Below are 26,843 nucleotides of genomic sequence, written 5' to 3' on the forward strand. Positions count from 1 at the left end.
ACTTATAGGACACCTGTGTTGTTTAAAAAGAATGGAAAACAAAGTTTGTGTCTTTGGTGGTTTCCAGCAGCAAGAAGAAAACCAAGCAGTATCATCAGACCTCAGTAGTAGAAATGAGAGTTCATTGCAGACGTATTTGCGAAAAGGTGGCATTGGCATTAGCTTGTTTACTACCCCTACAGACAAAAGGTTGTCTCAGATGATGCATCCTGCATCCAAGTACAAAGAAAGCAGACAGCTGCCCAGACACAGCACTTGAATTTGACCACTAAAATCTTCTCTACGTCCACCATAAAACTCAGAATGGCTGTAGTAACGCTAAATCCTTTTGTGCTATAGAAAACCATAAACCTTGAGAATGAGAGGAATTTGGATTTCAGCAACTAGATATTCTTCAACTTAAAAAACACACACACACACACACACACACACACAAGTGAGCTTCATTTTAACACCGAACGCCAAAACGCGTTTTCTGCAACTTGGCTTTGAGTGTCCGTTTAAGAAATGTAGCAAAAGATCACTAATAATACCCTAATACACACCTCCGAATGTGTGTTTTGACACATTTGTGGGGATAAATAATTTGTTGAAATTAATCAACATAAGAGAGATTGTTGATGTTATTTACACTGTGAAAAATTTATAACATATAGTGGATCTGTTCCCTGTGAGGAACAGCTAATTTTTTGGTCAATATACAACCACAGCTATGGAAATATTTGTCATTTCTGGACCGTGGCCTGCATGGACACATGCTGGGCACATGCTGCTGCGGTATTACTGTTTTGTAGTTGCATAACAATAAAAATAATATTTCGCACATCAAATTGTCATTGCCTATTTTAACGGTATCATCAAAAAGATAAAACGCATGGCCTGGATTTAAAGCTGAATTTCTAAAAACTGAAAATCCGCCATACTTATTGGGGCCTATAAAAATGTTCTGAATTATATTTACAACGTACGCATTACTCTGATCAGAATATCATCTGTAGAATTTTTTAAAAAGCCTAGTACAAACTTTTCTTTCAGCAGGCAGACAATCAAAAACCATACTGTCAAATCATTTCCTCATCATGATCATTTCAGTGATGTGTATTAGCGCGGCATTAATAAATAATGTAAGGGTATGCATAAGTGATGCACTAATAAAATTCAAAAGTTAGGGCTGCTAATCAAGACGACTGAAAAATATGAAGGGTAGTTTAAAATACTACACAGTGCACAAGAGGAACCGAGGCGTTTAAACGAATAGGGAACGGTACTCTTGGCTGTGGTATTTGTCATAATGTGACAAAATATGACCAGTCAACGTCCATCACTTGGCAATATCCGCCTTTCGAGGGTTTAAAACTGTTTTTTTTCTCGTCCTGGTGCGCTCAGACACAGTCAGAAATAAGGTTTACCATCTGTTAATTTCTCAGGGTGGACTCACAGCAGCTGATATTCCACTAGCAGTAGGACCCAGGAAAGTTTTATTTGGTTGCACCAAATGAGCAAGCTACATATGCAGAGTTTGCACGCAATAGGGCCTGTATCTGAGCTTCAAGCCCCCTACTTATTTATCTTATAAGTACTCGTAAAACGATAAACAATATTGAAAATGTATGCGTCAAATACTCAACGAAATAGTCAACATGTTTTGCTGAGCTCTCCAAAGACAAGGTGTTGTAAACAGTTGCCATTCTTTGCCTAAATATCACTGTTGAAGCACAAACTTTACGACTGTGTCTGTGGAATTTAAGCTATGTATTGCTAGCTAGCATATAATTACAATGGTTAACCTAGGTGTAACCCTCATGTTAAGAAGAACTCTCAGTTAAAAATGGCGTCCCTGAATATCTCAGTATTGTTGGCTCTGCGTTGATACATCCTTTGCCAAATGATACAACGCTCACAACACACACAAGCAAAGAGACACACAATGGGCCCAGTTTACCAAGACACTGCTGCACAGTTAGCTCAAGTCAAGGCTAAATGTGGGAAGCCTGTGTAATCATATTACTGTCCCCTCATGGCCTAGATAAGTTTAATTGGATGTAAGTCGGGTAGTTAAACTTGGCTGTATGAGCTGCGAACAGTTTCAAGCAACACTAAAGAGCCTTGTTTTTTTTTTACTGAGGTCTCAGTGAATGCACCTAGCGTGAAGCGCTTGTGGTGGCAACAATAGCTTACAAGATAAGGATGTGTGTTACTGTTGCGTTTAGAGCAATCTCCAGAGTGTATTTCTCTTTCAACCACTAGGACATAAAGCTTTCACAACAATGTGTTAACTTTTTTATTAGAAGTATTAAATGATTTCAGATCTCAAGAATTCGCCCAATAGGGACCGCTGGCTCCATCCCCTTGTGTTATTTAGGTGCCTTGCGAAAAATCTTTGAGTAGAGGCCCCGTAAACACGGTATTTGTATCTTGTATCTATCTTTAAACAAATTATATACGCTACGAAGTCTGCTTGTGTTTGATATTTTGCCAGGGGGGCTCTCAGTTTCATAGTTAATGCCACTCTACAAAAAAAGAATATAAAGCGCATTTATGTGCAGAGTACTTGAGGCTATGGCCCGTCACATGCCGCTGGATTCAAAACTATATTTTTAGGCCATGCCCGTATTCGACCTCTTATTTTCTGCACAGTTAATCTCAGAAAATATCTGCATCACCTTTCCAAATCCGCTGGGATTCCTTGCCAAGTGTTTGAAAATAACTCAGGGTTGACTAAGTATTCTAATTAAACTTGTTTCGGAAATTACGCACAAGACAGAGCAACATTACGCACGATCTGCGAACCATTACGCAATTGTTTGTTTTTGTAGTTGTTGACTCACAGGCAACTTAGTTTGGTGACGGTGACAGAACGATGAAAAAAGCCTTGATCACATTTTTAACACGAGTTGGACCTACTTGGCGTTTGTGTAGTAATTATCCACATACACTTTGATAGGCAAGTGTTCCATCTGAGGGCATTTCTTTCATTATCTAGTAAAGTCGTGTCTATTGTAACCAAATTCTTGTCGCAAAAAAACGTGGGACGTTGTGCATGCATGGGGCAGTCCGATGAAAATACAATAAGTCCCCAAAATTGCATAACATTTTGTTGTCATTGTTTATCCACTCAGTACGAATCCAACATGTATTTAGAACATTTATTTCAAATGAGATGAAGCGCACACTGGTTGGTTCTTTTCACACCAGGGGTCAAAATGCATTATTTTAGTTTGCGCTGGCCTTGCACAGACGTGGTTCAGTATGTGGACCCAAAATAGAAGCTCTGAGCTTTGCGCTACAGACTCAGATATCGTCGAAAGGCCTGCTCGAACACTTAGCACGACTGTTTGCTTTGCCGTCTGAGCTGTAGGTTGTCCAAACTTCTCTTCAGAGCCAGACCTTTACACACAGAAAATGCAAATACAAACAATGATGTATATAGAAAAAGGTCCAGGCTAAGTGTGCTCTGAACGGATAAACACAGGAGAAACAGAACAGGTGACCCAGATTTTTCCATCGTATTAAACTGAGCTTTAAGCAGCCTTTAACCAGGTTGTTGTTCTGTTGTAGTTATGTGCTGCATACTTGACCTTCAGCGTGGCCCGGAGAGGATGGCCACCCCCAAAGTGAAAAACAATCGACGTAATCAACGTATTTCTTCAAAACGTTGAAAAACACTACTTAAAACTAAGATGAAATAACATTGTGTAAATATGAGCAAAATGACGATCCAGGTGCTGACGAGTTCCGCACACATTCTTTACATTAAGTCGTTTCACACAATTTCAAAAATACTAAATTAAAAATGGCAATGATGCTACGACATCAAACAAAAAACGCCATTTGAAATAGCGACCTCAATCAAGTCGAAGATGTTTCTTTCCATCAGGGACAACTGGTCTAAAAGGAATCGGGCTCTTCCAAGGCAGCAATGAAACCTTCACACCCTGTATTACGGGGTTGTTTGACTTGTGATGCCATTGAAAAAACAAATTGATGAGACAGTACATTTCAGAAAAATGGAGCTCATAGAGAACTCATTTCAAATAATGTCAAAATCAATATATAACAGTTCTGAAAGGAATGAAATGATATGGATCTTTCATATTAAGCATTCCACCAATCCTCTCTTTCTCTATCACATTAACACTCCTTCGAAACACACACCCCGCACTCTCACGCGCTTCCACACACTCTACACTCACTCCCACACACACACACACACACACACTTTAGTCAGAATAACATTGCTTTCTATTTCTCTAGCCAGCTCCGTACCATAAACGGCAGAGGGGTGGCGGGGGACGTAGACCACATGCCACACAAGTTCTCTGCGAAGGGCACTGTGAAGCTCACTGACCTTTGGGACGCGGAGACGGGCTGCCATAAACAGATTTAGCCAGTCTCAAAGTCAAAAGTGCTCCAGAGCAGTGAAAGACCTATTGTAAAGACCTGCAAAGCCAACTGAGATTTCATCCTGTTTTACAATCTAAATACCTTGAGGTTCTCCGCAATGGTTTCTTTTGAGTTGTTGTTTTTTAATTCCCTCCTATATGCAGAGTGTATAATTAGAATCAAGAAAGGGGAAACAAGTTAAAACCAATATTAGCTGTTATCCGGGGACAATTTTTAGCATTTAAAGACAAGGGATGGCAGGTAAAGATGCAGTGCAGTGTTTTAGTGGTTTGTTGGACTCAGCTCTTAAAAATGTTTCCAGCACAAGATTATTTGTGACAAGCAAAAGCAAAATGAAGGAAAGCAACACCCGAGGAAATAGGATACACAGGAAAGCCTCATGAAACATCAGCAGATAACGTCTGGTTTGAAGTTCAAGGTAAAGCTACACATTCGGATATCCCCTTGGCACTGCCCAAAGACCAGACTGCCATGTTATTCAGTCCAAATAATCCCACCGTTTTACACAGGAATCATCTAACTGGCCTGTAAAAGCACAAACCACTGGTTGCATAATTTAATCATGGTAGGATACAAGATTCACGCTGTGCTAAATGCTGTGCCCTGTTCAGATGCCTACACTGATTTTGTCTTTGTAAAATTCGTATGTTAACAAATTGTCCTTGCTGTGAATTTATCTTAACACTTTCCTCAGTAAACTTAACGCTAAACTACTCTTATTTATATATAAATAGATATATTTACAAATCATGGATCCTGGTAAATATGTATTGTGCCTTGCTGTCTTTTCCAAATTGCCAGATTTTTTTGCGCATTTTACAAGCACAACGGCGTATAAAACTAGAAATATAAATAATTGAACCAAATTAAGTTATTAAAGTTGTTGATGTTTGAATTGCATTGGCGCATATACGGACAAGGTTTCCTGGCGCCTACAAAAGTTTTAGACAATGTGCGTAACGTAATTGACCTTGAAGATTTCTTTTACAAATAAGGGGTGAGGTACTGCAGGACAGTCAGGAGCGTCATGGTGAATTTTGCATCTATTATTCTCCTCTAACCCATTTAACAAGGCAACACACAAACATAGGACACTAGTTTATCTCCTTTCATGGTCAACAGAGCGTTTGATAGGCTAAAAATATTGTTATGGCTATGCATGGTGTCCTCTGGATGATCAAATTCAATTCAAGCAATTTAGGGACTCAATATTATTTCATAGTCTTGGTTATTATGTTATGGCAGCAAATACTTGGTACACTTACTGGTTATGCTTTGCATCTGCCCGTTGCCACTTATTGCAATGTGTGTTCCATGGATTAAAACATGCGTAAAAGTGTGCATATCAGCACATTACGCCTGTATATCTCTGATATACGGAATTAAACTTCACATTCAGATAGTGTCATCTCCTCTGATGCATGTTCAAATTCTAGGTAATCATTCAATTGACATGATTCTTAAAACTACCTTTAATCAGCTGCGTAAATATACATTGAGAATATTTTCTAAAACCTAAAATGAGCGGATGCCATGTATTTATATCTACTCTCATTTTGACCAGACATATATTATAAATAATCACACAATTTGAGTTAGTGCCATGATTTCTTCACAATATTTAAAGAGATAGCCAGCATTTTATTATTATTATTTTTGATCTCTGGAAACTGACGATCGAATAGCAGCGCGTCCAGACGGCCTATTTTCTCTCATAGAGGATACTGTTCATTCTTTATACTATGCTAGTATACACAAGTAGCTATTACGCATTATGCTGATGTAAGCATAGAGTATTTGTAGCCCGTTTGGGGAAGTTGGAGCTTTGGAGTAAGGTTAAAAGGCACACATACAATATCAGAGGCTTCTGTCTGCATCAGTACAGTATTGCTACTATAAGATAGAAGATTTTCGTAATATAACAACACTTCTATTAGCTCAAAGACACGTGTCCTGTGATGATTACGCTAAATCTTAAATGTCTTCATTTAAAACATTCAAGTTTGTGCAGCGCCAAGCGGATCGTGTTAAGCAATGAGCTCACGCCATCTCATGTGTGTATTTGTGTTGTGATTATGGACAGACGCCGGTTGTAGGAGCAGCCGTTCACAGTTCACTGCAAAAGCCACATCTGATCTCAACATTGAGACCGTTTCCGGTGACGGTCTAACTGAGACAAGGGAACAGTTGAGGAGAAACGCATTAATGTTTGCTTAGTTAGTTGATATATACACACTGCACGCCCTGCATCACTTAACACTTCCTTGTCAATAAAGAGAGCTTTGTGGATTTAGATATGGATTTATTATGCAACCGTCTGTGTCGTTTGTAAAGATGTTGCCCTTTGTAAAAAACATTTATATCTGATCTTTGTACGTGTATTCATAGCCCAAGTTTTGATATGTAATTATGATGCGTTTAAATCCCTAATGCAAAACAGAAGATCCAGGATCCACAGCCAGTCCAAGAGGCTTGACTATATGGAGCACTGGGGTGTAACCCTATTACTGCTTTACAGAGCTGTTGCGTGTTTAGCTGCGCTGTTATAGGCTTGTAGCATACCGGTGACATTGATTAGGTCAAACTTCAAGGGAAACCACAAGCTTTCATTAGAAATGTGATAAATACGTGTAGCCTAAAAGTAAAGTACTAGCTCTATAAACGAAATAAATGATATGCAATGCAAGATGGGGGATAGCATTTGCATCTGGCCGCCATTTTGCATGAAAAGATATACCATAGCTGCCTATATAGCCCACCTTTGTATCTGAGCGTCCATATAAAAGAAGGCCGACCTGTGTGGGCTTCTATTGAATATAGTTTCACAGCATGTACAATCATGTGCCAACAGAGCACCCTCTCAAATACTTCCAAATGTCCCATTAATGCACATTTCACTGCGTTGGACACGTGTATCCTAAACTGTGTTACAGGTCACGTCTGATAAAATAATGCCATCAGTCAGCAGCACTCAGAAAGGCTGATTTTGAAGCACAACACTCAGGGAAACAACCGAATGACAGACTGGGGTAACACCAATAAACGTTTCAATATTCTGTTTATTGAAGACCTTACGCATATACATTCATATCATTATTACTTTTACAAGACAACGTAGCAATCCTTACAAGCGCAAAGAAGGGAATGCAATGAGGGACGAAATAAAAGAACGATAACAGACAACTATTACATTGAACATGGTTTCTTTAAATGTCACATATGGTAAACATTCTTGCATACCATTTCTTATATATCCATTCTTGGCAGTATGATATAATAGGCCTACATTTTCGACCACAAATAGGCTATATGGAATGCGATATTGTACAAGACGACCAATAACATAACGCACTATTACATAGCGATAAGGAATCCTCAAACAGGATGCAAATAGTAACATATGTAATTTCATTTTACAAAGGTATACACGAGTACAAGGTGAGGAAAGGGACAACACTGAGCACGTTGCAAAGAGCAAGTACATTTAGTAGGCTTATTAGGCCCTCCGTCCTTCCATTCTAGTAATAATAATAGCCTAATAATAAACAATAATAATACATTCTTTGTAGACGTTGTTGTCAAAATGTTTAAAGTTGTTCGCTTTTGATTTGTTCAGAAAAAAATTGTAAAAAGTCACCTACAGAAAAAGTGCCCCGCAGAACATGACTCATAGCTATTTCACATCAATAACATGCTGCAAATACATTTCACTGCTATAGCTTACTCGTTATACATGACAGATGATGCACTGCATTCGCCCCGAATTAAGGGAGCACACACGAAGGCCTATGATTAACTTTTCTAATTTTATACATATTTATTTGCATTATGAGCACCACGTTTTAAAAAAATGCTCGTTCAGGCCTAAAAACGAATCCTCCAGCGGCTCCCCTGTTTAACCGCGTTGGCCTAAAAATGTACTTGTACTGGTGAATATTTCCATTACAGATCCTGGCGAGTTTATTGTTGATTACACTATTTTTAACGGGCATAATCTGGACGGTGACTTTAAATAGCAGCTCAAACGGTGATCTCACTCAACTCAAGAAACGCAACCCCATGAAGGATTCTGTGGCCGCTGTTAAGACAAGTTGAAAGGTAATAAAAGTAAGAAACATACCTTTAGAAACTTGTTAGAACATTAACAAAGTCATGGCAACTCATTTTTTTCAATGCGCAGTTAAAGATATCATTATGGATTACACTGCGGTTACCCCCTCTCCTCATGCAGACTTCCTGTCCGTGACCGTGAACGTGCCCACAAAGCGTGGCGAAAACTATGGAAAGTAGATACGGATGATGTTCCTCTTACCCAACAAACGATGACTGTTTCTAGTCTTAAGCAACTGGGAGGGAGAATATGTGTTATTAGTTCGTATCCTCAAAGGAATTAATGCGTCTCTAATCAGAATCTATTTTTGGGCCTGTTTTTTTGTTGGTTTTCTGTTTTTACCCAGTGGCCCCACTCCCAAACCTCTTTTTCTGACTAAATTGGAACAAATAGGATGTTGTCACATATGTGTCATCCCAAACTGAGCTATTAACTCGACAGCATATTCGACGTGGCTTATGTGACTCTCTCTGACAAATCAAGAAAACAAGAGATGTATCTACAAAGAAAAACACATTCTCACAGCTTTTTGTGCTACTTATACCGAATATGAAGGTAGTCTTATACTGACATGTTGACAAATCGCTTTGAATGCCAGATAGTGGTTTGTATTGGGCGTGTGTGGCCCGCACCTTTGAGAAAAAAAATAATAATCAGAAAATGTTGTAATAATTGCCTGCAATGTAAAAGATGGATATATGAGTGCATGCATTGAAATAAGACCTAAGGGAGCGTAGAAGGCTTGGCTTTTACTGCCTATCGATTCACCTTCTGCCGCATCTCTAAAAGTAGGCCAAGGCTTGCTCCCTCAGCATGAGTCTCTTCTTCTTCATCCTGCGGTTCTGGAACCAGATCTTCACTTGTTGGTCGCTGAGGTTCAGGCGGTCGGAGAGCTCTCTCCTCCGCTGTCTAGTGATGAACTCATTAAGCATGAATTCACCTTCTAGCTCAGCCAGCTGGAGTTTGGAATATGGTTTACGCTTCTTTCTGGTCCGAGTGTGCATCGGGTACCATGGGGCACCTGGAGGAGAGAGAGAGGAGAAGAAGAAGGAGGAGGAGGAGGAGGGGGCATACAACGGATTAGTCACCACAGTTGCAAAATCACGGTCACCTCCAAGGTTATGGGGAGCCTACAGGGGCGTCAGTTGTCAAAGGGATCTTAGGTAATTGCCTTACTGTGGGCTAAGTCACATTAACATTCATTTGAGCTGTAAGCTGAAGAGCAGTTAGAAAATTCGATCTAGAAGTCAAGTTACATGATAATTATAAAGCACTTCCTAAACTTGTCTGGGGCCGCGGATATGTAGACGTGTTTAGGTCATCTGTTTTTGCAAAGCATCCAGGAAAGCAGGTCTCCTGCTTTAGATTAGCATTCAGAGAACTGACGCCCCTGGAAGCTGCTTCTCCCACACACAGCTAAACTGGATTTGTTTTGGTCTCTGCCTGCACAAATCTGATCTTGAATCCAATATCAGGAAGACCACAGCTTGCCCGGTTTGTGCAGTTTTGATCATTTTGACCATATGTTTGTTTTGTATTTTCCAGCTCTCTCTATAGCGATCAGTATACAGCGATTTGTGTCACAGGAAGTTTTATTGTTGCAGTTAACGTGATAATTAAGCCGTGCTTGCAAATACCCCTACTTATTTGCGAGTTTCAGAGCATATTAAATGACTCTTGAGTACACAGCGACAGATATTAATTCGGTTTACGAGTCATTAAAAAGAAAATTCTCTCTATTCAATGCAGCCAACCAAAGCGCCTCTCCTCTTTAAATCACTGCGTTAATTTGTTTGTCCAATTGCAACAATACACCAAACATTTATATGCCCGATTCACAGCGTGTCGTTTGAGACGTGGAAATGACAGGGCTGCTCTTTTTTTTCCTTTTTTCAAAAGATAGTGGGCAGTATGATTTGGTGAGGTTATCTGTAACTGTACACAACCACATGGCGCGTGAGGCATTTTAGGGCAACCCCTAGCGGCGTTTACACACCACGCAAGTACCCTGCAGGCTAATCTAGGCTGCAACTTGTGCATCACGATAACGAGCTCTAATGACGGTGTAATACCGTAAGTGCACGCTATGCGCAAGTCTCTTATGTATAATGTCATCGTGCGTTTAGAATAATTGTGGCAAAAAATAAATAAATAACACCCACCTCCTCCTCCTCCTGCAGCTATGTTGCTTGCATGGCTTCCCGGTGACACCAGGGTCTGTGTGTCGCTGGATGGTGGCTTGCCCTCGTTGAGCAGAGAGGAGCTAGAGTCGGACTCCATTGACTGACAGGATGGCGGGTCTTGCGTTAGCTGCTCGGTTCCATAATCATATTTGGAGAAGACGGCTGTGTTGCCAATTCCACTGTGCATCCCGTGGTCAGATGTCAATGATGATGTGTCTCTCGCCCTATCCTCCCGCTTGAGGCTGCTGCCACCTGAACAGGTCTCCCTGCTCCCGTTGCCGTTGTTATAATAACATTTACCCTCTTCTGGTCTGCTAATTTCACACGACCGGTTGAAAGAAGGGTTAATAGATACGGGGCTGCTAAAGTAGGATTGAGAGTATCCATTGCACGGCTCCGAAGGGTTCCACGGGAGGGAGCAAACATTGTCCCTTCTCGGGTAGGAGAGAGACGGTAGCCCCGCCAGTTGTCCCCCTGAGGCTCTAAAATTCGGAAAGTAAAATGTGTCTCCAGTGTGGATGTTTACCAAAGGTCCCACAAACCCTGGATTAAGGAGATTATGCTCGCCCATTTCCGCGGGCCCGACCAACAGCTTCTAGTTTATTGCAATCTGACATTTAACATAGTTAAACCTGGAGGGGCGCCTGATTGGTCATCCTCAAACCACGTGTCCAGGCTAACTTCTGCTACACATGGTACCACCCACTCGGTCCATCTCAGACAAAACAAAACATTAACTTCTGTATTACAGAGGTTTATATGCTTTTTAAAAATACTATAAACCTTTTATTAAAAATGTAGAATCTTGTTTTTCTCCACTTGAGCCACGCTGAGTCCAAAAAAGAGCCCAGGCTGCTTCTCCTTTTACACTCGTGGAACTGTCCATGGCCTCGTTTAATATCTTTATAAGATGGGGAAAAAAAGTTTTTTAAAAAGCTATTTCTTAAGACAACTATTTTTCTTGCAGGAGAGGGTGCATATGGCATCTTGTTTTCTAGAAAATTATGACTGAATTCCATGTCATATAAAGCTGTGATGTCCAAATTTTACAAGCTTGTTTTAAGAAAAGACTGATGCTCATTGCCGCACTCTACTCATATTTACAGTAACGGGGTCAGCAGGTTGAAGCCACTGGCTCTGTAAAAGAGGACGATATTCTACAAGGTTACTTTAAGAGGGTATATTTCACGTAATAATCCCAAGTACACCTCACATGAACAACTTTAACAGATACCTCCAATAAACGCTCACAGCCAAACTCTAGTGGGATTGTTATACCTCTCACAATTCTTTTATATGAATTTTACAAGATATCAGAGGGCACTTAAGTGATTCAATCAGTCGAGAGTCTCTCTGCTTTATATCTCCCTAATTAGCTGATTTGTAGATGCAGCTCTGAAGACACCGAACAAATATGTGATATACCATACTGTAGCCATGCCTCTGCTCTGACAAATCCAGGAATCCTTTTACCAACAAAGAAACTTTTCAGAGACTTTACGACGGTGTACTTTTTTCTGCAGAAAACGTCGCCATGATGTGCCAAGGATTCGGGGATTCTGCCAGCAGCTGGTGCAAGAATTTCTAATTCTCTTTGGTCATCAAAATGCCCAATATCATCATCAAACATATTCTGTTGACTGACCCCTTCCTTTGGTATTTCTCTCCCAGGTCCACAGACAACCCATTAATTGAAAAATAAATCTGGGAAGACTTCCCAATCGTCTATAAAATTTCTATAATGTGTTAATTCATTGTGTTAATCCCTTCTCCCCTTTATAAATTTATAGTTTACCACCACTTCTCCTCTCGGCTGCATATAAGGAACACAAAATCAATTTATGGATCTCAAAGTTTTCATAACTCAGCAGTGGGGAGCAGCGTACGTCTCAGTTTTGGCAATTTTAAAAACTCTAAGTCAATGACAAATAGTTTGACTCATCAATGACAGTTTCAGTTAAATACAACCAAGCACTCACACGCACTTCGCCGTCAATCCACTCAAGTTCACCACACAGAGTCACGGTGGGTTGAACTTGATATTGAACTCAAATACTCATTTGGAAACAATACAAAAAGTAGAAATTCGAATCAATAAAACGGAATAAACCACATTTTAGGCTGTGGCGGCTTAAAGTGGGATCTAGCAACCGTGGTCATAAAATAATATCAATATATTCCAAGATGCGGCGCTGATTTAAAAACCATCCTATTATCTTCCTCGACATGGTGCCCTGGAAATAAAATAATTGATAAGAGTCCAAATAATATAAAGACAAATTATTTAATAATTGATTTTATGGAGTAAGAGATCAACAGAATTGTGCAGGGTTACAGCAGCTTGTACATGCCTGCTGACTGGCACCGGTTGCGTGCAACAGATTCGCCAATGAAGTGTTATGTGAGAACATTAGCATTCATTTAAACACTGGTTTGTGAACAATTTGCAAGTCAGCCGATATCTGATAGCTGCATCCGTCACTTGTGACCATGTAGGCTATCCAATCTAACCCAAAGGCACCGGGCCCTGCTCTAGCCTTAAATAGAAAGACAAATATCAAATGTTTCAACTGGAGAAGCACTCAGAGATCAGTTACATTCATTCTGTCCCATGCACTCATTGCCTCCCCTATCACGGCACATTCTTGCATCTAGTTAGTAAGTTCTGCAATGCAGCACAACAGTAAATCCAATATAATATCTTGTGCCTCGGTATTATGAGGCGCAGTGGGGTGTCTTGGTATCATTTCTCGTGTTATTATAACGACAATCACAAGTAAAACAGCACAGTGTGATGTTTGCAACAAAATGGCCCGGATGATCATCCAGTGAGTGAGTAACGTGTAAAGGCTTAAATCGCCACTTTACCTCGGAGAAAGAGGCCATGTGTTGCGCCCCCTTTCCTCGGCTCTCCACGCCTCCGATCCAGTGATTCCACAGATCCGCACTCAGTGTATCTTTCCCTCAGCGATGATGTCATGTGACCGTGTGCTAAACTAAAGGCCTTGTGCTCTCCTTTAGCAAAATGAGAATCTCCTGTTAAAAAGAACTTGGTAAACTGAGCATATAGCACTGTCAAGGTCACTGTCTAGTACACTGCCTGCTCGATATTGAAATTACCCTCCTGGAATCCACTGGTCCTGTCCAGACAGGGCAATAGCCTAAACAAAAGGCTTTTCTTCCCTTTTCTCTCTTTGATTCTCTTCGGGCAGGTTGCCACAGTTATAGCCTTTTGCAACCCTTTTAAAGCTTCCTTCAAGGGAAAAAAAACCACCAAGGGAAGCCTAAAGAACACACAACAGTGGTTACGATTTAAGTTGAAAGGTTTGGCTGATGTTTTTCATTTGTTTACACCAGACAATATTTTTAATGTGGCTTGCATCAAAGCCTCCCCTGACCTAGCTTATAGTGAAAAAATAAGTAGGTATTTACTTCAAATTGCTTGTTCTTGATAGCCCATATCTATATGGAAATAAAAAATATATATCTTAAATTTCAAAGTCTCCATGCAAATATAACACACACTTAAAGCAATTCAGTGTGTGTATGTCCTGTGTACACATATTCAAAATAATCATTCCAAGCTACCACTTATAGTAAAGCCATTGCATCATATATATTTCAACTTCCTGGTAATTATATAGAAATAATGATACAAGGTATCTGCTACAATATTCTGGGTTTTTTTAATTTTATTTTTAAATCTAGACTGAACGCTGAATATGTGTGTGAGTGTGTGTGTGTGTGTGTGTGTGTGTGTGTGTGTGTGTGTGTGTGTGTGTGTGTGTGTGTGTGTGTGTGTGTGTGTGTGTGTGTGTGTGTGTGTGTGTGTGTGTGTGGAGAGATATGTAATGAGGAAGATCAAATCTTAACAGTTCATCCACTAGCACTCTGTATTCATGATCAATAATTTATGAATTTCCAAACCAATGTTGTCAGTCAGATGGGGTACAATTTAAAGAAGCTTTAACACAATGAGACTTTTCAAAAACACTGTTGTCACGTGTGTGGAATAGATTCTTAATGCCTTATGCATACACATCAAAGAAAAAAATACATAAATAAATCAAAAACTGAACAGCTTTCTTTCATTACACTACTCCGACATGTGATTTCCACATGATCGGATATATTCCAACAGTAGTCCCGTCAAAATCCAAAGCAATGCCTTGGTTGCATTAATGTTAAATTAAAGATAAACAATCCCATAACGAAACAACTGGCTTCAGTTGTGACTTTTGTATTTGAAGTAGCCTGCCATTTAAACAGGCCTTCAACTTTAGATTAAAAAAAAACCTCCGCATCATCAAAATGATACAAATTGTCAATTCAATCAATCAATTTCATAAATATTGTCAAACGAACTGGGAAACAAAGTACCAACACAGCGAAATAAGTCATAAGGCAACAAGAAATGAACTGAACTAAAGTATCCCTAAATTAGAGAGAGTTGAAGCACTTCCTGATATTTTCCTCTGGTCACCACCAGAGGTTATCAGCCCCCTGTCTCATGTGTCTGGCTGACAGCGGCCTGCAGCTTTGACACATCCACACACAACCAAAAGCAATGCAACTGTTTCTACATTTTACGTATTCAAGGTAAAGTCAGCAGCTTAAGAGGATTCAAAGCTCAGAAATATTTTTGTTTTGTTTATTCTGCCTTTTCATTTGAAAATGTGCGTCTTGTAGGGAGTTTGATCTCTTATCTCGACATAGTAAATGGTTACCCGGTTGTGCAAGATATTTGATTATATTAGGTGACAGTTAAAACCAGTAAAAATGGGGTATATTGCAAAATTCTGCTAACGGAGCACAATTCCAGAGTTCTTCTAAAAATGTAACTAAAACAATTTGAAATATGCGTGAATGTACAGTTTATACCACCATAGAGAAATGTATTATTTCGAAATACACTTGAAACATTAAATATGCAAGGCTGTATCTCAAGGAAAAAATGGCCCTTAGAAATACGCAGACAAAAAAAGTTTTATTACCTCGTATTGTTAGATTGTGAGATTAACCATACCAAAAAAACGTATACTTTATGCAATAATGTTCTTAAATATCAGAAGTTTAAATATAATAGGCTAACTATATTTAAAGCAGGCCTATTTTTCTCTCAACGTCATCACAGAATAAAAATAATTTGAAGAATTTAGTATAAATCATATTATCTATCATATTTATGTAAGTTACTTTTTGTCTGTTCAATGTACAGCGTCATAAAACAGTTCCAGTAGGAAGAAAACGACCATACCTTTAATTGTTATATTGTGGGCGACGTCGTATTAGTATTTCCTCTCGCTGTGTAGGCTGTGTAGCTGCTTGCTGCGGATTACTGGTATTGGTGTGAGACGTCAAAAGTCCTACCTGTCCTTCGTGGTCAATAACACATACCTCACGGTGAGTGCATGAAACCATTGGTGGCTCCAGAGTGCATGAGCCAGAGCAAGTAGTTTTAGGGGACTTCTGCCGAAATAAAAAAAAAAGAACAGAGCCCAAATGTTAATGCAAAGCTCCGAGAGATGGTCAGAGATGCAGGTCAGAGGATATCGCTACACTTCCCCTTTTTTATGTATTTATGGCATGCCATTAAGCCCGGCTGTCTAGACAGGGAAATAACACCTTGTTTGCCTACAAACAAACCGCCAGCATTGGTGTCCAGCCCCCTGTTTATTATTCACAATCTGCTGTGATGTCAAGGTCAAAGTGACTGCATAGTCATGGTCAAGGGTAAATCGTGAGGCCGAGAACTTTTCACAAGGACTGAAAGTCCGAGAGAGAGACAAACAAAAACTTGGAGTCTGACAGCTCGGATTCTACCCAACAACCTCAAAAGATCTGAAAAGCTGGAAAAAGTGACAATAGTCCAGCCAACGACTCGCCTATGCATTGATATACAAAAACACTAGCAGACGACGTGGACGTCATGGTTTCGGGAATTGCTACAACATAAGACATATAAGACAAAACATTATTGGGCCTCAGACGTGAATTATTTGGGCTGCAGAAAAAAATAGAGGCCGTATTTATTTTCATTTATGTCAAACACGAAGACAAATCTGAGTTAATGTTTATTACGATGATAGACTTGAAAACGACTGGCTTTTAAGAATCTTAAAGTAAACCACCTTGAACTTTGAATATCATGATATCTTTAAATATAATTTCCCCATATATATTCCTCTTTCATAACTAACGGGAGTACTAACGTGTCTATTAAGGCCTTTCTAAGCTTTAGAAAACTGTCCGCATGTTTTAAAAAAATTAATAAAACTTTCCGCATGCATGCATACATACAAAATATGTAGAATAAATAATAGGCCATCTCTAAACGTAACTATCGAGACTTGATCTGTAATGCAGCTTGTAGCAGTATACGCGCGCGGGCGCACATATATTGCGTATTTAGATAGAGTTCATATAGGTTACGGAATCAAACACGTCTTCCAGCACATAAACTCACCTGTTTGTTTGTTTTGTTGTTTACATATAGGCCTACTGTAACAGTGTTAAAGCAGGAATAATTAAACTCCAAATACGCCCGGAGCTGCAGACTATAGGCTACAATATAATGTATGTACCATTTGCTGTAAAGTACATAAACGCAAGCAAATGCTTCGCCATTTTAGTTTACGCATGTATTCCCTACATCTTACAGAAAGCAAATCAGCTAAATAGTGTGGACCTTAAATACACTGAATGTGACGGGAAGGAAAGGTGCTCATTGAACTCGTGTAGAATGCAATAATGTTCCTATTATAAGACCAACTATAAGTAATGTGGACCTGTGGGATATGGAAATAATATTCTGTGGTCACCAAGTAAATGTTGCTGTCAGAGCTGAGGCATAAAACGTTATAAATTGCCTTTGGAGGAAGTTCAAATCCGAATTACTAAAAGTAACAGGTAAAACATCTCTGACATTCGCTATGATTAGAATCGGAAGGCAGGGCGGGGTAGATTTGCAAATAATATTCGAGTTTTCTGACCCGCCGACTGGACGACCAGATGCTGAAAGTCTTAATATACTATTTCTATCTGGATTATAAATGAGTGCAAATATCACGATACCTTTTGTATTTTTCAGTGTGAGAAAATGCGAATTGTTGCTGCGTAATCACTCATCATCTGCTGACTCCAAGATGCCAAACAAGTTTTAATCAAGCACTGACTCTGCAACATAAAATCCTTATTCATCCATCCGCTGCTGATGTTATGGCTTTAATTTGAAGAGCAAAGACGACAGCAGTGAGAGCTTCTGCTGCTTAATGACACCAGTGTAACTTGAAACGAAAGGAAATGCTGCAATTAATGGATGATTGACTTGAATATTTAAGCATTTTCATAATCATCATTTATTTATGAAACACGTTACCAGTACGCAATTCAACACCACAATACAGTTCACATACTGCACCAAAGTAGAAATTACAGGCTTCGTACAAGGCGTGTGACAGGCTGCGTGTGATCAGCTGCAAGGATACAATAACGCGGATAAAATCAAAATACAACGATTGTGCATTTATGTGTAATACTCACTGACTTTTAATGGTTTACAATCATTCCAGTTGCATGACAGAATCATTCACTGACAAAGGAAAACATACAGGTCTTGGGATATTCCAGCTTACACTTTCGCCATACTAGATAATATGAATTAAATAAAAGGCATTGCACTATACAGATTAACAACATAGGAGCCTTTGTTTTACCCCAGGTTTAAGAGAACATCTCCCACACAGAGGAACATAGATTTGAAATTCAGAAGCAATATGGGGGGGGGGTCAGTCTTTCTCTCGAAAGTCCTCTTCGAAAGCTTTTTGTCGAAGAAGTCTCAAGTTCAACGTGTCATTACGCCACAAATTATGTCCATGTGGCGATTATCTTCCTACAATGATATCAAACAGTCTCCTCTGTTTCGATCTTCGTTGCAAAAGTCTTCCGTCCATTTGAGATTTGGCTTGAACAAAAAAGAAAAACACGCAATACTTGTCATTGAAACACAGATAACGTTTTAAATATTATATATTTATATATGTACATTCATATAAAACAAATGTGAAGTGAATTTTCAATATTTTCACAGTTTTTAGAGCATTATCTCTAATTTGAAAACAAGGGGCGTGGTGGCATGGTCATAGAGATGATGGAACTTAAATAAAAAAAACACTGCCAAAATGTACTTCAGCCACGATTTTCGATGCAAGAGGTATATGGCATGATGTGTTGGAAGATATGAGTTGCAGTTTCAAGGAGGTCGCTGATCTTATCAAGTGGTGTGCATGTGACTGCTCTTGGATTTACTGACAAATTTCTTCTCCTTTACTCGCCGATTTTGGAACCAGATGGTGACTTGACGCTCTGAGAGGTTGGTGCCAGCCGAGATGCGCCTTCTCTTGTCTTTGGTGATGAACTTGCTGGCTGCATACTCTTTCTCCAGCTCCTTCAGTTGGATCTTGGTATAAGGGACACGTTTTTTACGCCCACGGCGGTAGCTGCTGACCTCAGGCTGCAATGGCACAACATCTACAGGAAAAGAAGGGAAAATGCCAGGAAAATGTTACACTATGCGCAAAAACACCAAAATGTTTCACTTCACATCAGCAGAAACTGCAGTTGAAAAGACCTGTCTATTTTTGAAGCAAGGTTGGCAATGATTCGATTTAAGTACGGATTTAACTTGACAGGAAATAAAGTACTTTCAAAATAATTTCATTTTCAAGGTCGAACCTCTGTTCTGTCTCAGGCAATATGTATGCATGTATGTACGTACGTATATGTGTATGTGTGTGTGTGTGTGTGTGTGTGTGTGTGTGTGTGTGTGTGTGTGTGTGTGTGTGTGTGTGTGTGTGTGTGTGTGTGTGTGTGTGTGTGTGTGTGTGTGTGTGTGTGTGTGTGTGTGCCGGGATAGGGGGTGGAGCGATGCTAAATAGAAATGTTGCAAATGTTGTCAGGATCTCAGGTGTACTGCACCTGACGTTAGAATCATATTATAAAACCGTCTAAAAGTGTTCACCAAAGTAAAATGAACTCCGTTTGTGTTGAAATCCTTTGACTGTGTAAATTAATCACTATCAAGTTATAGCCACTACAATTGTGCATTGTTTCCAATGTCAAGTAATCGATGTCTTTCCTCAGGCTGCATGTCGATACTCAATTTTGTGGTTGACTATGTACTAAACCTAAGACCAAACCTTGTTAACTGTATCCGAGATAAATCTCTCGTATAGATGTTTAGTATAGGCTAGATGTTTAATTGAACTGCGGGGTACAGTGTGTATAAACTGCAATAAGTGTCAGTGTGGGTGCAAAGGAAATAGAAATCACGATCTGGCAACTGAAGTGATGAAAATTGAAAACTTTAAGCGTTGAATGATCATAAAGGTTACACGTACTTTAAGTTAACGTTCACAATTCATAAACACTCCCCTGAGCTCCCCTGAAACATATGTTCCCATTATGTTCTTTTTAAAAGCCCCAAAACCTTTTGGCAGTGGGTACCTTATTTGTTCAGGTAAGCAGATTTCTGGCATGAAGACCTTTCGCCAAGACTGGAGCTGAGTGTAAGACAGCCAATGAGGAACATGACAGGACAAGTATGGCAATACGTTGAGAAATAGTGCCAAGCTGTGAGACATGAAGCTTTATCCCCATGTCATTTTACAGTCAGGGGCTGTGGATATTTCTCCACAGTGCATGTGAATGTAAGATATTATCTTAATTTGGCAAAATGCTATTTAAATATTACCTTCATAATATTATGCACACGGTATATTATATCCTTATAATCTATCTCGAATATTCTGTTATAAGTAAATTGAGGATGTGAGTGGAGTTCATCGTTTTATTTTTGACTTTTTTAAACAAAATCGAGTTGTGTGTCGGTTTGAGTCAGTTGCTGTGTCTGTGGAACGACACAGAAAGATATGGACAGCGCGCTCTTGTGTTTTTGTGCATGTATGCGCGCGCATTTGATTGCTTACCCGTGCTTGCGTGGCTTGGTTTTATGCATTTTCAATATATAAAAAGGGAGAAATGTTGAGTGAGTGGTCCAGTCGAAGCCTGAGAACGTTTCTATCCGAAATTAAAATACCTACAGATCTCACTGAGATAGTACACCACTGTGGTAAAAGAAGCAGTGTAGTAAACACTCTGTAAACTGCATACTAGCTCGGCCTCTGTGTCCATTATCAGAAATCTGGCATGTATGATAGTAAGTAAAGCAAAATGCGAACCTGCATTATATGTGTGATGTCATGGTATGCCATTTAAGAAATGCGGAATACAATGCAAATGTTGCATAAATGCATCCTGATATATGCAGGAGACTGTGGACACACCGCTGGGCGCTGAGATTTATTGGTACCATCCAAACACAGTAGGCTATCTTAGTCACTATTGTCAAACAAGGGGGCAAAGGTATGCACTGGTGTTGAGACATGATTGAAATTGAACTATATTCATCATATGACTCCTAAGAAAAAAAAGAAAACTTTCAAGGCAAATGCTTCGTTTCTGAATTTATATTAACCATTAAATGACCATGCAACTGAAAATCCTCCTTTCACTGACTATTTTGATTTTTACGCACACTTAAGAAAATGCATGATGATCTGTTTCATGTGAAACTGAAGAATATCACTGCTTATAAGAGAGTCCATAAACGACATATGATAACTAGCATGAGGTTTGACAGCTGTTTGTTTATTCAGCACATTCAGAGTTTTCTCTGGGTTTCCTTCTACGCTGATATTGGCACTTAAACACGACCAAATTCATAGACCTAGCAATAACATCACAGCAGGGTTAAGATATCTGACTACATTAAGTTGCTTTCTTAATGCGATTTTTACAGGTATTCAAAGTCCACAAGCTCATGGACTAACTGAATATGACAACCTGGAGACAGCTTTAATTAAAAAAAATAGAAATTTGAATGTACCTGGAAATGGTGATTTCCAAAGATGAGTTGACTGGGTTTGCTCTTTGGAGCAGTACACCTGCCCATCCCAGCCATTGGAGAGAGCCCAGTGCTGGTAGCCCTCCATGGGAATCAAGGCGTCGTGCCTCGGTTCAGGATGGCCACTGATACTAGGCACCACTGACACGTCGAGATATCCAGGGACAGCCTGATATGAGCTGGCGAAACTCGGGTAGAAGGCAAACTCTTTCGCCCTGGTAGACAGTTCTTCGTTGGGCAGCGCTGTGCTGGGCTCGGCATATTTCTCTGCGGGGTGGTATGAGCAGGGCTTCTGCTGCAAGTTCACGTTGTGCGAATGAGACAATCTACAGCCGTAATATGGGTTTCCAAATGGATAGCCATAGCTCAAAGATGCACTGGATGATGTTTGAGGAGCGGGACACTGCCGGCCGGTGTCTGGAGACGAAATATCCGAGTAGACGGAGCCCTGGTGGGTCGCTATGGTGCCAGAATGTCGTCCCAGCGCGGGGTGCGACATCAGGTCCCTGCAGTGGGTCGCAGGGCAATTACCGCTCAGTCCCTCCATTGTTTGGCTTTTATTCTGGTTGTTGTCATTCGGGCTTTTTTCATAAACGTACATCAAGGTGTCCGCCCAGCGTGGATGCAGCACCAGCGAAGTCGTCATATCAGGGGCTGCCGATGCTTTTTAAAAGTCGACTACTCCAAGACGGACACCTCATTTCCAACTACATTTTACGCCAAGCGCATGCGCACTCGAGACCCTCGTGTGTCCACTTCATTAAGAATCTGGCACGTGATACGCTAACAAGTCCTACGAGATTGGGCTTGTGAGCCGGGGCAGAGCAGCCCTTTAAAGACCCACTGCCTCACATGTGACAGTTTTTTCCTGCAGAATACCGAGTCATATCATTGGTTTAAATCACCTAGACCCACACCCTTAAAGGGGAGTTTGGATACTCTCATGAGTGGGGCAAACGAAAACAACCTGTGAAATTTGGCCGACTCCGAGGACTGCTATAGCATATGATGCCTTTCATAGTTGGTATATGGAAAATAAAAACACACATATATATATATATATATATATATATATATATATATATATATATATATATATATATATATATATATATGTATATATATTTGATTGCATCTTTGAATCTAATCTTTTCAACTTGCACTCGTGCGCAAAATGTTTCCCTGCCGAGGTTTAGTTTGATTACTAAATATACATTGAAATTGATTAAAACTGGAATCCACTGACTTTTACATGATATGCATTCAATTGACTACAAAGTATTAAGCATTAAGCAATACAGTGTTGTCAAAGCACGTCTCCGTCCAATCTTATCAACACTCCTCTTCTGAAGGACGCATTTCCTTTAAACCAGTATATAACTGCCACTGGGTCACCTATTAACACGCTGAGATGAGATTCTGTGAAGAGTTGTGGACTATTACTGTTCCAGCAGGACAAAATAATTATGTTTACTAATAATGTTGCCTTTTACAGGCTGATGTAGCTGAAATATTGCAGATTATATTTTTTGCACGACGTGTTTAATTTCAATTCATCAGTCAGGTAATGTATATATATATATTTGGTATGTGCGTGTGTTTTGTGTGGTTGTGCTGAACTAAGTTTTAGAATTGGCAAACTTGAATGTGTTGAATGAGTGTCATTGCAGCTCAGCATGAATAGCCACACGACGAGGTGAAAGCATTCCAGGTAAGATCCGTCATTGCACATTACATTTCAATAGCTAAGATGGTGTATATTTCCTTTAAGATATAATTACAGCAATCACATACAAGGGATGTTAATCTCCTTACGTTTATAGGCTAAAACGAATTGAATTGTTTCCACATAATATTTGGCCAAAGATAGTTCCGTTGTAGCATCACAGTCCTAAACGCATTTTCAGTTATAGCGTGACCAATGAAGAAGCTACTAAAGGACTTCATGTGATATTTCGGTTCCAGGCGAAAAATAAAAGAACAAGGGTCTCTTTCAGCTGGCATCTGTGTACAGAACGTATTCAATTAGACACTATGGTCGAAATGCGTTCTGCGCAATATCTCTTCTGACACTATTTTAACAGTAAAAGACCACTGGCTAAAGCTCTCTTCTAAATCCAAAACGTCTTTTCAGTCCACCTCGTCACCAGGCCCTATAATAATCACAGCATAGTCTCTATTCCTCTCATCTTCGCATACTTCTGGGTTAATATTTAAAACTTGACTGTATTTCTTAGTTTGAATTATTACCGAAGGGATAGGCCCTCAAAATGTCCATAAAATAGACTTTTTGTGATGCCTAACCCATGAGTCACTCATAAAGCAGGCTACAAGCTGCCCTACGAAGGGTGCCTAGTTTATCAACATTTTTTCACTGCCGTGTTGCCTTGGGAATAATCAGGCCACCGTTGAGTATCTGTATACCAAGGAAGCTAGACCCCTGTCCTTCCTCGGACAGAACATAGTTCTTTTGTCTAAAGGAAATTACAACTACGAAGGGCTCATCCAAATGGCAGCTGCACGGAAGTCCAAGGTCAAGGTAAAAAAAACGCAGACAAACAGGGTCGTAATCAGAGTCTAGACAGACAAGAATGAACTTCACACTAGAGTATGCATGCAAACTAGCCGTTATTTAGAGACCCTTACTCTAAAATATCTGCTGTGTGTGAAGAGAGAGAGAACTTCAAATAATCCCTTGTGTTTCTGGTTTTTTTTGTTTGTTTTTTTTCTCAAGGATCAGGAATTTGACAGCTTTCGCGCTGCAGGAAACCGGCTCCCTTTTCCATGAAAGCGCTGAATGCGGAAGATCATGTCTTTTTTCAAGTTTATGAAAGATAGTATGTTATTTTTTAGTTCGGTGCATTTTGTTTTCACTCAGCTTGACTCAGTCTATCTTCCACAATCCCCAAATGTTCGTAGGCTATGTTAAATATGTTACAACAGTTTGGCCCAGTGGGTTGCACGGATGACACGTTGATCAAACATGCGGCAGTCTCAGAGATAACAGTTGAAAATCTTACATTTTGAGAAAATAACTATGATTTGATCAAGTTACACTCTATGTTGAATTAATCAAATTACACTTCAAGCCTGCCTCTGGTTTCCTACAAAACTCAGGCTGAAAAGAGGGAATTTCATTATTCTAAGAATTAATGTGTATTCGCCAATTAGAGAATCCATAAATAAAGTATTTTCTGTTTTTAACTTTGGCAAGAATAAATATAATTATTATACAGTTATGGCGATAGCTCATACATGATTAGCCCAATATTAAATAATTAGGCGTCTGGCTTTACACTACAGCACCGGCGGCCAAATGTTAAATAACACACGTCAGCAACGATACTTTTTTCCAGTATCTAAGACTAATACACCCCAGCAAAAATATCCTCAGTGTATTCTATAACATATCAAACTTTAACTGCTATTTCTTACTTTTATTATCTTCCATCCACAGTGGACAGGTTGTATGACGCACAGGTGGAGTCTTAAATAATGAAAAATGAAGTTAAATAAAGTTTACACATGACATAGATGGGCTGTTATAAATATCGTTATCACCTAAACTACATATTGATGTGAAAATTAGAAATGAATATCAATTTAGGACAGTCAGTTAATATGAAAGTTGATAATCTTTCACGGATAATCCACCCTAGCCTTTTACTTGCGCTGCGAGGTCGATACGTTGGATATTGCGTAGTGGGCAAGTAGTGGTCATGTGGCTGTATTCTTTAACCAAACTCACCAAATTCCGACAGGCCTACTGCTAGGCAATTTTCTAAAACCATGCGTCATTGAAACATCACTGAATGCGTCATCAGATTAAATGATTTTACAAATAATATAACGTTAAAAAAACTGATGCAATATCAGTTTTAGTGTATTTGTAGTGTTTGAAACTTGATGGTGGCTGATTATTCATACTCTGCATATAGTTTTTGGTGCAGCTTCACTGTAAACATCCTTTTTTTAAAGACATTTTTCCACTTTTCACTTAAAAAGTATTTTCCTTAAAATGCGTAAAACAATCTGCCAGGACGAGTGAAATGTGCCACTTATTTCAGGAGCTGTTAATTGAAACGACTATCAATATCTTGACAACCAGCCATGATGTGCTGCTGTAAATATCTTGACAACCAGCCATCATGTCCTTCCAGACAAGGCCTGTCAGAGGGAGAGAGAGCCCGCCTGATGCGGAGTTTTGTGGGGGGAGGGGAGAGCAACCACACATACAAATGCTGCCTACCTGGCTTCTGCTCTCAGGAACTGACTGCACGTTCACAAGATTGAGCCATTGTGTTTTATGTTCGCAGAATATGCCATTAAAGGCCTATACTATTCTATTTTGATCCGGCAGTACAATGATATACTACTCTATCATCCCAATTATTTTAAAATCGTAAATTTCTTATACACACATTCTTATTATTATTATTATTATTCTTATAACACTCCAATGGAAACAAGGGAAATTGTCACAATTGTAAGTTTCCTTTTCCTTCATTTAGGTGCAACCTATTGGACATATTTTTGCAGTGCAGTCCCTCCATCAAAAGTACCCTTTCATATATGTATCAATAGGTTAAACGCCGATAAAATCACAATAAAAAGCAATACTATTACTTGTCAGACTTGATCTCACCGGTCTTGAGACTGATGCAAAATCACGGGCATAAGAAAAGTCTTAGAAGAGGCGATGTAGCAGTCCAAGAATGTGTTGACAGCTTGCAGGTAGAGTCTCTGCCATGCATGCTGAAATCAGGTTGCGTTTATGTTTACGAGTTTCCTAGCCAGCTTCAGGCTTAGCTTTGAGATAAAGCTATTTTATGATAAAAGTAAACTATGGGGTAAAAGCACTGAACAGAGGACCACGTCAACCAAAATAACCAAACACACACGCATACTAAAGCACTATTAAGGCCACTAATAGTCCAAGTGCATTTTCTAAATGAGGATTCGAAGATTCCAGTAAATGAACACGTGAGACTCAATGGAATAAACTTTGGAGCCGTTAAGCGTTTCAACTAATGGAATGGACACAGATTCTGACTGTATCGCAAACATAAATCTCACAGTAAATCAAAACTGCTGCTCAAGTTGTGACTCACGAGCTCCTGCTGTGGCGCGTTACATGCATTTTGCATTATGTTAATGCAACATTTTCTTCTGCGAAATGGTA

The 26,843-nt window shown here is 39.6% G+C and overlaps 2 protein-coding genes across 2 annotated transcripts; both read right to left on the reverse strand.

Moving 5' to 3' along the window:
* Positions 1-7,455: 7,455 nt before the first annotated feature.
* Positions 7,456-11,297, reverse strand: hoxc12a (homeobox C12a). The gene is made up of 2 exons (XM_083920610.1): positions 10,678-11,297; positions 7,456-9,536 (listed from the first exon to the last, which is right to left on the reverse strand). The coding sequence occupies exons 1-2, from the start codon at positions 11,267-11,269 to the stop codon at positions 9,298-9,300; spliced, it is 831 nt and encodes a 276-aa protein (XP_083776736.1). The 5' UTR covers positions 11,270-11,297; the 3' UTR covers positions 7,456-9,297.
* Positions 11,298-18,970: 7,673 nt separating this feature from the next.
* On the reverse strand, positions 18,971-22,307 carry hoxc13a (homeobox C13a; the record flags this gene model as incomplete). The annotated part of the gene is made up of 2 exons (XM_083920207.1): positions 18,971-19,227; positions 21,644-22,307. 2 exons carry the CDS (start codon positions 22,305-22,307, stop codon positions 18,971-18,973), a joined length of 921 nt encoding a protein of 306 aa, XP_083776333.1.
* Positions 22,308-26,843: the final 4,536 nt, after the last annotated feature.

Source organism: Echiichthys vipera (genome assembly GCF_963691815.1).
Source record: "Echiichthys vipera genome assembly, chromosome: 9".
Lineage (NCBI taxonomy): Eukaryota > Metazoa > Chordata > Actinopteri > Perciformes > Trachinidae > Echiichthys > Echiichthys vipera.

Bases quoted from the DNA above. Each gene is read 5' to 3' on its own strand.
- hoxc12a (XM_083920610.1), bottom strand. From the start codon at position 11,269: ATGGGCGAGCATAATCTCCTTAATCCAGGGTTTGTGGGACCTTTGGTA. The intron at 9,537-10,677 runs GTGGGTGTTATT...TCTCTCCTCCAG, and splicing joins AGCTGCAGGAGGAGGAGGAG to GTGCCCCATGGTACCCGATG.